This window comes from Pimephales promelas, chromosome 8 (genome assembly GCF_988280905.1).
Source record: "Pimephales promelas chromosome 8, fPimPro1.hap1.1, whole genome shotgun sequence".
Taxonomy (NCBI): domain Eukaryota; kingdom Metazoa; phylum Chordata; class Actinopteri; order Cypriniformes; family Leuciscidae; genus Pimephales; species Pimephales promelas.
Window position 1 is genome coordinate 37,906,545 of NC_142776.1, and position 12,244 is coordinate 37,918,788.

Genomic DNA, 12,244 nt, shown 5'->3' on the forward strand with positions numbered 1-12,244 from the left:
ATGATGATTTTTATCAAACTTGTATATTTAAGTTCAGTAATTTCACTTAAATGGCAATGATAATTACCTATTAATTGTTATTTAAGTGAAATTACTGAACTTAAATATACAAGTTTGATCAAAATCATCATTAAAGAAGAAAATTTCAAATGGCATTTAGAGGCTTTTGCATCTGAACTCTTCAATTATAATTAAAATAATTAGCGACCGCAATAAATTAATTATCGGAATTTTATTTTTAAATTGTCTTTTAATTTTTAAGTATAATTAAAATGGAAGTAATCAGTAAATAAATAGCTTTTTTTATTTTAAATTTAAATTAAAAAATCATAGTCATCTTCATTTTTATCATAATAATTACATTTTTATTGTACTCACAGTATTTGTGCTATTTATTATTTTACTTGATTTAATCATTATTTATTATCATCATGTCATTATAATATTTATCTGAATGATTTTATTTCCGATTGAATATGTTTTGATTTATCATATTTCATCTCTGAGCATTAACGGTTGCATCTTTTCCTTCTCTTTTGCCCTGACATTCTCCATATGTGCGTATGTGCCGGTCCTGCCCTCTTAGTCTGTCCCTGTGTCCCCGTCCCAACAGGAACAGCTCATTCACGACAAGAGCACCAACCCGCCCACCCCGGCCACTCCTCAGTCCCCCAGCGCGGACGCCGAGACCCCCGGCACGACCGTTCAGATGACGTGGACCGAAGCCAAGTGTGATGGAGAGAAGGCCAAACCTGTCGGAGCCACCACACCCGAGGCCATCAAAGACCTCTTCAACATGAAACCGTGAGTCCCGCGAGGCTTAAACCTCGACTCCGTTTTGCATTGCACACTTTCACACTCGTCTTTCTGTCTTTCTTTGCCATGCCACAGAGAGTGGGAAAACCTGTGAGTATAGACGCAGCTCTGACTGCGATACACATGTTAACACTCACTGATGTGGAGATGAATGTTTGTGAGCTTATCATCGACGCTTTTTTGTTTTCAGAAACCAGTCCAACGTGAGGCGCATGCACACCGCTCTCAGACTCAATGAAGTCATCACGAAGAAATCCCAGGAGGCCAAGCTCGTCCTGCTCAACATGCCCGGACCACCAAAAAACAGAAGCGGCGACGAGAACTGTATCTTGATAATTGCTGCGATTATGTTCATTCCATTAGCCTGGTTAAAACCAGTATCTGAGTTATGGATCATTTCCAGAGGTCGCGGATAGACCATAAAACCAATCAGAGCGATGAAGGAAATGACGTATGCAGAGCGGAAACAGTGTTGCTCTTTGCTCGGTTTTTAACAAAAGGAAACGTTCAAATCGCTTAAAACAGACGCGATAGTCGGGCTGGACGATTTTGGCTAAAATTGTAATCGCGATTAATCGAACAAGTTACCTCGATTACGATTATTGAACGATTATTTTACTTTTACTTTCTTTCTCATGTCACTGGCAAGCTAATACTGTAAATATGTATGTATTTTTTCTTTGTGATTCTAAAATAAGGAAATGCATACATAGCTTTTAATGCTTATTAAATATTTAAAAATGTAGAAAATAGTTATTTTTGTAAACAAAATAAATTTTTGTAATCATTAAGTAAAATATAACTTGTATAAAACTAAAAAACGTATCCTTTTCATATTGTGTAGCGTTTGGAAATGCTTGTGTTTTCGATCATAAAATAGCGCGTCTGGTACTGTTTCACGCTGGCGAACGATCCCAACTTTTGCTGATAATTTACTCACCCCCATGTCATCCAAGATGTCCATGTCTTTCTTTCTTCAGTCGAAAAGAAATTAAGGTTTTTGATGAAAACATTCCAGGGTTTTTCTCCATATAATGGACTTCAATGGGGACCAAACGGTTCAAGGTCCAAAAGACACTTTCAATGCAAACTGCAAACTGTTCAAAGGGCTTTAAACGACACCAGACGATGAATAAGGGTCTTATCAAGCGAAACGAGCGCTCATTTAAAAAATAAATAAAAAAGTTTTAGTTTTATAAGCACAAATGCTCGCCTTGCTCTGTTCTGTGATGCGCATTCGTGACTCTCCTGTTCATCAAAATGAACGAATCTTTTTCGTGTCATTTGGTTCATTCAACAAACTAAATGAACGAGTTGACTTGGGGAAAAGATTCGTTCATTTTGATGAACGAGTTCAAACAGGAGCACGAATCACAGAACAGAGCAAGGGGAGCATTTGAGCTTATAAAACTTAAACTTTTTTATTTATTTTTTAAATGAGCGCTCGTTTCACTTGATAAGACCCTTATTCATCGCCTGGTGTCGTTTAAAGCCCTTTGAAGCTGCACTGAAACTCTCATTTTGACCTTGAACCGTTTGGTTCCCATTGAAGTCCATTATATGGAGAAAATCCTGGAATGTTTTCATCAAAAACCTTAATTTCTTTTCGACTGAAGAAAGAAAGACGTGGACATCTTGGTTGAAATGGGGGCGAGTAAATTATCAGCAAAAGTTTTTTTTAAATTCAGCTTTGATCACAGAAATAAATACATTTTAAAATACATTATTATTTTGAATTTTTATAGTTTTACTGTATTTTTTATCAAATAAATGCAGTCTTACTGAGCAGAAGATACTTCTTTCAAAGCATTAAAAAGTATTTCCGCCCCCAAAACTTTTAAACAATAGTGTATTTCAGGAATAAATATAATTTGCATACTGCGCACCTGATTTACATACTGCAAACATAGTGTGTGTATCTTTTACAGCTCCTCTCCTTTCCTTGACTCTCCATCAATCAGACATGGAATTCATGGAGGTTTTAACCGAAGGTCTCAACCGGGTCCTCCTTGTGCGCGGTGGAGGTCGCGAGGTCATCACCATCTACTCTTAAGAAACATGTCGACCCCATTTCCCTCCCTAGTGTGTCCCAAGCAATATCCCAGAATTCCCTTCAGTCAACCAGCTTCATTCGTCCGCCAAGCTCTCACTGGCCGAACATCGCTCTTGGCGCTACTCTCGTTCACACTTCACCGTTCAGTGAAGTGCACTGTTGATGTCAGTGGGTATTTGATCAATGCCCCCTCTGCTGTAGCTTTCCTGCATCATCTGTCAATCACTGCTCTCGCCCAATCAGAAGCAGCGGCTGGGTTGGGCTTTATTTATTTCAAAGAGGAGGGAACATGCAACGTCAATGAAGAAGGATTCGACGATCAGAACTACGCCAGAGATGCTGTGAAATATTTCTGCTCTGGTAAAGAAAGATAAGATAACCTTGGGAAAAGATTTTCGATCGTTTTGGTCTGCAGCTTCGTTAAATGTGAAAAGATTAATAATACGTTTATACAAAAGAAGAAAAAAAAAACCTAATGTGAACTGTGAAATGTGAAGTTTAAAGTCAACATGAAATCTTATTTTTCAACCCTCTCGCCCATTTTTTTTGGGAAAGTGTGTCGTATTGCGAACGGCATTTCACGTTGACTTTAAGCGGGTTCCTCTGCACAAAGACCTGTGTTTCTGTGTTTGTTTTGTATCATCGACCTCCTCCATGTTTTCGGTCGTTCCTAGCTATTCCCCTGCCAAATACAGTCACAATATGTGCCAAAAACCATGCTGGCAGGATGTGCGACTCTCTTGTGCTTGACAGCAAAGCAGCGAGCAAGAGTCTATCAGTGTAACCGACACTGTAATTAGCAAAAGAATGAGTTAAAAAAAAAGACAGAGAAAGAAAAAAAAAGTACTCAGCCACTACAAGTAGTGTAAATAGCGTATAAGGCATTATTAAATATTGTTGTAGTATTTTTATTTGTGAAATAACCGAAGATTCTGGTGAAAAAATGCTGTTGTCTTAAAGGAGTAGTTCACTTTTAAAAAAAACTTCTGCTGATAATTTACTCACCCCCATGTCATCCAAGATGTCCACGTCTTTCTTTATCAGTCGAAAAGAAATTAAGGTTTTTGATGAAAACATTCCAGGATTTTTCTCCATATAATGGACTTCAATGGGGTCCAAACGGTTTAAGGTCCAAAAGACAGTTTCAGTGCAAACTGCAAACTGTTCAAAGTGCTTTAAACGATTCCAGACGATGAATCAAGCAAAACCATCGCTCATTTAAAAAAAAAAAAAGTTTTATAAGCACAAATGCTCGCCTTCTGCGTGTTTGTGACTATCTTGTTCGAACTCGTTCATCAAAATGAACGAATCTTTTTCAGAGTCAATTCTTTCATTTCGTCCGTAGAATGAACCAAATGACACGAAAAAAGATTTGTTCATTTTGATGAACGAGTTTGAACCGGAGAGTCACAAATGTGCATTACAGAACAGAGCAAGGTAACCATTTGTGCTTATTTTTTTAATTGAGCCCGTTTGGACCCCATTGAAGTCCATTATATGACATCTTGGATGACATGGGGGTGAGTAAATTATCAGCAAGTTTTTTTAAAAGTGAACTACTCCTTTAAGGCCAACTCACACAGCACAATCAGACGCCGACAGACATCATCGAAATCCAATTCAGCATGTTTAATCTGTGAAAACAGACGCCAACACTGATCCGACATAACCCGGCCGAGTGTCTGACGGTGTGGTGTGAGTTGGCCTTCACAGGGTCAGGGTGTTTTGTGCGGCTACAGGCTTCACTACGGCGGCTTGACGTGTACTACGGTACCGAACCTCCCCTTCCCAACAAGCACTCAACCTGCACTGACAGCCACTGTGTAACAAATGATTTAATGAGTCTGTGGATTCATTAAGTGTGTGTGTGTGTGTGTGTGAATTGCATCCTTGCGCGAATGAAAGTTGCCCATTTCTTTCTTTTTCCCCCCATTTTGCTATATGAAAAAATCTCTCTGTTTGTTGCATTTACAAATCTGTATAAATTAGCTATATCATAGATCTATATCGAACTTGGTGAGGCGCACGAAAATGTCACAGAGCTACATATAGAGTATTATCGTATCTGATTGTATTGCCAAACTTTGATTTCACTCGTGCCATATGAATGAAAATGTGAAATTATCAATAGAAACAAATATTGATGGCATTGCCACTTTAAACACTAGTGCTGCATTCACTTTATTACTATTTCTTTAACAAATCATATTATATGATGCATCCGACTTTATATAAAAACATCCAAAATGCCAGTGGCTTTAAAAGTTTAAAGGAGAACTTTAACATTGAGCTCCTTTTTTGTACATTTGAGTGCTGTCAGTACAGACAGAAATGACAACAGTCGATTGTCGAGTTTGGGCGCGCGATGATTTGTAACTAAGCAACAGTGGAGACTGACTGACAGCTGCCAATGACGGTGGCGGTGCTGTGTGGTATTCAGAGAATATCAGCTAAAATGTTCATCTGACTGTATATTGACTTTGTTGGTTAGAATGTAATTTAAAAAATAAATTAAAAAAAGCTCAAATGTTCATCCGAATCAGATGTTGAACAGCAATGATCGCGCGCGAACTCGACAATCGACTAAGTGGACTTCGACCGAAAACAGGAAGTACGTACAGGTATGTGAGCTGGCTGAATTAACATAATTTTTATTAACGTCTTTCACATCTACTGCAGTCAGATTGACCGTGGTGGTCACTCTTAATAACACCACTCACATGGCTGTGCACTCGTAATGACAAATCAAGGATGTTAAGAGGCTAAAAGCAGGTGTAGAACTTGCCCAATTGTAGTCAACAGGGCGCGAATTTTAAAAAGAGGAAAACACGGTGTAGGCAACACAGATTTTTATCGTTTTTGTCTTTACTGACCACTCCAAATTTACAAAAAAGTGTTAAAATTGACCGGAGTTCTCCTTTAACCGCCATTTGAGATGTCATTTTGTGTTACTGTGCTGTTGCAGGAAGTGAATTTCTATGATTTTGAAGTAGATTGCTGTCATTATCAACATATGGATCCATTTTGGCGATGTGGGCTTGAATCATTTCTGAGTCCATAAACAGCTCAGAACAGACTCTCAGTTGTCGCTTTGGTAATTACAGTAATTCCGATGCGACGTGAACGCAGCATTAGATTGAGCTGTTGTGACACTATAAACAAAGCATGATGGATCGAATAACATCCATAAATCTGAACTCTATGCAGTGCGACTGTAATGTATTAGCCAGATCACAAAAGAGTGAGATGCGAAATTAACCAGAGATTATCCTCGGTCTTGACCAGAGAAAAATAGAGTTTAAATTAGTTTGTATTTTTGAGAGCATAATATATGTGAAATTGGGAAATCATATTATTATTTTTGTAGAGATATAGGCTATTGTATAGTTGTTTTTTACAGAAATACCAACAACTACATATATAAATATACATGTGTCTACTCACTGGTAAGAAAGTATAGTTTACAAAGACATTACAGCTTCTTTTATGTTTAGACATGGGGAAACCTCTCATGAATGCTGCTGCTAGTGTATGAATAGATATGGGTTGTTCGTGTACATACTAGAGCGAAAGAATAAATATTTAAAGGTATATTTACGAGGGGAGGGGTTTACGCTGAGTTTGCATAAACGACTTCAGCCTTATATAATCAGCTTTATCACGTTTATATTTCATTTCGTTGAACAGTGGTAATTTCAAGCGACAACAGCGTTCATTGAAGCTGAACAAAACGCAAAATGTGTATCGAAACGCCACATTTTTAACGAAGTACTGCCTGCGTAGACTGAGCCTCTGATGACGTTTCGACGATTAGTTTGCGCGATGTTTTTTTTTTTTTTTTTTTTTTTGCCGAACATTTTACTCCTGTTTGCATGGTGTATGTGTCGGACAAGTTTGTTTGATTTCGTAATGTGAAAAAAATGTCAAGGCAGCTTTTTAAAATTGTTGCCACGATATCCAGGCAACGCGTACACTTAGATTAGCGAGTTGTTTTTGGCATTGTATATAAAATCGCTCTTGAGACACTGTAGCCACAGGGTCGTCGTTCCCTGTTGTGTTTGTTAGAACGCTTTTAGTACACACCGGGAAAAAAAATGTTATACGAACTTTTTTTTTTTTTTAACGGTAACGTGCAATATTTACTTTGACGGAAATGGTATGTATGACGTATTTTTAGTTGCTAGAGTCTGCTTCTCGTTGAATAGTCCTAAAACATGTAACGTTAGTTTATCAGCGCGCTTCGTATGCTAGAGTGTGCGTTACATCTGTTCTATGGTGGCTGAGATAGAAATGCACTTTATACAAAGTTAACGTTATTTACGTCCAGTGACGATTGAGTTGCCAGAGTCACGAGCATGCCAGATCCATTTCAGCGCTGATGCCTCTAGCGGCGAGAGTGTGTATCGCAGTTATCGCTGCAGTAACACATACTACCTGAACATTCAGATTTTATTATGCTGTAAAAAAAAATTAAATAAAAAGTGCGTGTTTGCTGTTTATTTGGCATGAGTTTCTAGCATTTCTTGTAATTGATTGAAAATTACAAAACGACTATATGTAGATGTAAAAAAGAAGAGAAAAATGAAGATATATTTCTAATACGAATCACTGAGTTGATTTCCTCCCACTTTTCACCCCTTCACTGTTTCAAACCTACGAGCACTGTATCGATGTGATCACCGTATTAATATCGATTAAAGACTCTAAAGCGCTTCCACTGCTGGGCTTGGCTCTATTCGAACTGACATATTGGACACACCACATTCACAGTCGATCTTTTTTCCTTTATTCACCATCTCACGATAAATGCCTGGCTTGTGTGTAGCAAAAATGAAACCAAGTGTTCTGTATTCCTTTGCCAAGGAATATCGAGGCGTTCGACACATCTCGGAAACAAAAAGGGCTCTGAATAACAGTTCTGAAGTTTGACTCGCGCCACTGGATGTTCTCCCAAAAAAAAAAAAAAAAAAAAAAATTGTGAATCTCGCTTTATTGTTTTAATCCTACATTGTTGAAAATAAAGAATGATCAGGTTCTTTGAAGATCCAAAAAGTTGGTATCATAGGTTCTCAGATCATTGTTTTGGTGTCTGGGGTCTTTTTCTGAAGAGATCGTTCACCCAAAAATGAAAAACGTGTAATCATTTGCTCCCTCCTCCAAACCTGTATGAGTTTCTTCTGTTGAACACAAAAGGAGATATTTTGAAGAATGTTGGTGATGGTCCCCATTGACTTCAATGGTATTTTCCTACTACTCTGAAAGTCAATGGGGACCATCATCAACATTCTTCAGAATATCTTCTTTTGTGACTTCTTCTTTTAAAGGTGTAATTATATATTTAAGTACTGAGTAATATGGTTTGAGTAGGATTAGGATTTGGTTGAGGGTTAGTTGCATAATTTACTATTATTACTAGTAGACGTAACATATGTAACAAGGACACTAAAATAAAGCGTTACCCAAAATTCACATTTTTGTTTGAACTGTCCCTTTAAAATGACACCAGACTGTAAAACCCTTTTGGTTCGTATCGAAACCTTTATTTTCAAGAGTTTAGTCCCATGGCGTTTACCTCTTGACATTCCAGTATCTTTGGTAAAAACGAAACCGCTCTTCACGCATGCGAGCGATCCGTCCACGAGATCCAAATGTTAAAATCTGATTCGAAACCAGTTGAAATAGAGCCAGGACCCGGGTCTGTTGTCCTGTTCAACGCATGCACATTATCCTGAACAAGCTAATATAAATATATATAAATATTTAAATGTTTTGTGATATACAGTATTATGTTCATTTCAGTTGTTTTGATTGTAAATGTGTTTTATTTTTACCAGATGTTTGGTGTTCTTGTTGTGCACAATGATTTCTTTGGATCCACTTGTGTGAATGGATATTGATGATAGGTATTTTAGCCAAGACAAAGACCATTTTGCTTTTACAGAAGTTATTTATTTATTTAAAGAACTGATTACCAAAGTTATTTATGTTATCCTGGATATGTGCAAACTGTCATTCTAAATGAATTAAAAAGAAACTTGAGGGTCTACGTTAAGCTGTAAAATCATTATTATTTGCTCCAGTATCATGCCTTAAATGAACAAATTGGCAGCTATATGTTAACGAATCCTCTAAAAGTGCAATGCTTATGGTTGATCTTTTTTTATAAGATTTGTACTCAAATTAAACCGACTATTTGCTACAATATTAACAAATATATAGTGACTCCCCTACTAATTTGATCGGACCATTTCTTATATATTTATATTTATGTATATTTATGCCTTTCTGCTTTATTACAGCATGGCTGAACGTTAGATATTCAATCTGAGACAGCTATAATAAGCGAAATGAATAAACAAATGGCTTCGACTCGGGCTGTTCAGCGACTTTGCAAATGATATTGCAATTAATTGGCATTAGTTTTGCATGTAAAATGGCTGAATCCCTCAGGCTTGTTTTTGATTCATTTGAAATTTAAACATTTTGAAAGGGAATGTAGTGGAGAAGAAAAGATTTTCAGATCTTTCACAAGTAGAATTTTTTGTCTGTTTCGGGGTTTTACGGTCATATTGCCATGTAGTGTGTTCCTGTGTGTTTTTCAATGGTGTGTGTGAGTGTGAGTGTGTGTGTGTACAGTGAAGTACACACAGCCGATCTGGGACCACAGGCAAGGGTGGACGAGGGTCCTGTAAATATAGCAGAACTAGTTAGTGTTGAGGTGTTTATTTTCTGTGTCAGTGTAAGTTGAATATTTTAAAAAGATAAATAATGAGTATTCTCTATTGTGTTTCATGGTACATACAGAAAATAATGTAGTTTTATCTTACATTTCAAATGCTTTATCTCTTTGGCTTCTGCAAAACTCCCATTCCATTTTATAGATTTGTCAGCACAAAATGCAATAAACGAATACCATTTTATTACGGATTATTTGATGAAGTCTTTATTTCTCCAATCAGAAAAAAAAAAGGTACAAAAGCTCTCACTGGGGCGGTACCTTTTCAAAAGGTACACTTTTGTACCTAAAGGGTGCATATTGGTACCTTAATCATGGTACCAATAATACCAAAAGCTGTTTTTCTCAGTTCAGTCCTGAGGTTTCTCTCACTCCACGTTTTTGATGTCGTTTATGTAACACACCTGATTCATATCACGAGGTCATTGATTTAAAGACATTTTCCTGAGGGGGTTTTACCGTGAAGTGCTGTATATTGAAACAAACCGATTAACATCATTGTTTCCTCTCATGTTGATTCATTTCTCAGTCAATTCTTTAGAAGTAGTTTTTGTTCCAGTTTTCCGGCGCAAAATCAATCGATACAAGTTCAAGAACACACAAAAGTGTTCACCAAAGCAGCGTTTGATGAGCAGAGACGGTAAGTGCTGATATCTTCCTTAATGAACCAAATACGGTTTATACTTATTTAATTAGTCATATCCCAGTGTTTTATTGACGTAAAGTAGCAAACTTTTGTACTTTTAAACAACAATGAATATGTAAACCAGGCAAAAATAATAAATTTTTCCACACTGAAAGTGAAAATAGTAGACGATGCAAAACAATCACAGCGAATCAGATCTTATTTGACGTTTAATTGACATGAGCAGGATTTTGGAAATTGGACCACTGATATTTCACTATGAGCTGTGTATTTCCGTACAAAACAGTTACTGCAGAAATACAAAGAACTGGGAATAAGTGTCCCAGATATAGGCTACTAGATAGCAAACTGACATTGAATCAACGTGGAAATATGACATTGAAACAACGTTGATCTGACATTGTTTTGCTCAATTAACGTTGAACCAACATCAGACGCGTCATTCTTTCAAAACTAACGGAAAATCAACTTGAAATCAACGCGTTGTTTCAACGTTATGAAAGCAAACCAATTTTCGATTTTCATTTAGCTTTGAAGAATGCCGCGTCTGACGTTGGTTCAACGTTAATTCGATGAGCAAAATCAACGTTGTTTCAATGTCATGAGAGACGTCGTTTCCACGTTGATTCAATGTCAGTTTGCTGTCTGGGGTGTCACTCATTGTGCTGGGCGGAATTCCGACTCCCGGACAAATCGCACTCCCCTTCGCGTGCACGCGCCTCCCACTTAAATACGCGCTGTAGCGAGTTTAAATGCTTCCTTTGCCAAATGCGCTTATCGATTGATTTTTCACACAGCAAGCACACAGATCCTGTATGAAATACACTTAAATACACTAACAGAAAGTGAACTAGTGTAGATAAAAGATCAACAAACAAAAACATATATCGTTTCAAACTATAAACTTCGGGTAAGGAATAAATCCACCAGCTGTCAAAACAGAACTGTTAATTTAATTTAACTTAACTTTAAACACCAGGAAAATATTGTATCTACTTTTTCACACTCCTTTTTTTTTTTAAATAAGCGACACATTAGGCCCTACAAAGCATTATTTTCAATAATTCTTTCTATTTTACATCTTGCATTGCTTTAGTGGATGCTGCAGAACTATGGCGTTACGACTTTCTTGTTTTTGTTTAAAAAAAAGCGCGGTAAAAAATGCCGTTTTGGCGGCCAGGACGCCGCTTTTTACGCCGTCAAAAAGCGAAACGCCGTAAAAAGCGCCGTGAAATTGTGTAAACGTGGTATTTTTCGTCGTTTCCGAGGCGGCGAAAAAACGACGCATGTGCTCATGTAACGCCGCTTTTACAGACTGCTCTTGTAAGAATAGGTCTATCTCGCTCAGAGAATCCTGCACGTGTTCAGTGCAATCTTCTCTTCACCAGATAAAATTTTAGGTTTCATAACGTTCCCATTAAGTTATAAAAACGTTATTTCTGAGTGTTCTAGGAACATTCAAACGTCCGTTTTTTTAGACATTGTATTGACGTCATTTCTTGGTTGAATGTTATTAGAACGTTACGAAATAACAATTTTAGGTTATACTGGGTGCTATTCTATTCTACAATATTAACTAATGACAGTAAAATAAACCACCCATAGTCAATTTATTTCTGTAATTCCTCTATCAACCAGTAGAAAATGCATTGAACACCTGATGCGTGAAAAAAAAAATTAAAAATAAACCGAAAAACCGGCTTCATTTTTGAAAAAAAAAAAAAAAAAAAAACGTGATATAGGCCTACAGTTTTGGTCAAACTGCCCAGCACTAACTCATCATTGGTTAGGACAATATCAGTGTTCAAAATACTATTTAAATCCATCTTAAGTGGATAAAAAAAGTAGTCCTAAGACAAGAACAGGCATTGTTCAAAATTCATGTTTAGCTTTGATAAGGTTTTGATCCACTTCAAATGTTGACTATACCATCTTACTTTTCAATGAATTGGTTAGATTATATTGCTTTATATATTTTAAAACCTAAGTGACT

General features: G+C 36.9%; 1 protein-coding gene across 4 annotated transcripts in view; it reads left to right on the forward strand.

Annotated features, from left to right (window-relative positions):
- Positions 1 to 9,799, forward strand: part of slc12a5a (solute carrier family 12 member 5a) — a 173,265-nt gene extending 163,466 nt beyond the window's left edge. For 2 of the 4 annotated variants that reach the window (XM_039693352.2, XM_039693353.2), the window contains exons 23-26: positions 587 to 804; positions 892 to 906; positions 1,007 to 1,140; positions 2,778 to 9,799. In XM_039693352.2, the coding sequence (XP_039549286.2) occupies positions 587 to 804; positions 892 to 906; positions 1,007 to 1,140; positions 2,778 to 2,869 (459 nt within the window). In that variant the 3' untranslated portion in view covers positions 2,870 to 9,799. The remainder of the gene's footprint in view (positions 1 to 586; positions 805 to 891; positions 907 to 1,006; positions 1,141 to 2,777) is intronic. The other 2 variants (XM_089134504.1, XM_039693355.2) reach the window with 1 other exon arrangement.
- The last annotated feature ends 2,445 nt before the right edge of the window (positions 9,800 to 12,244 follow it).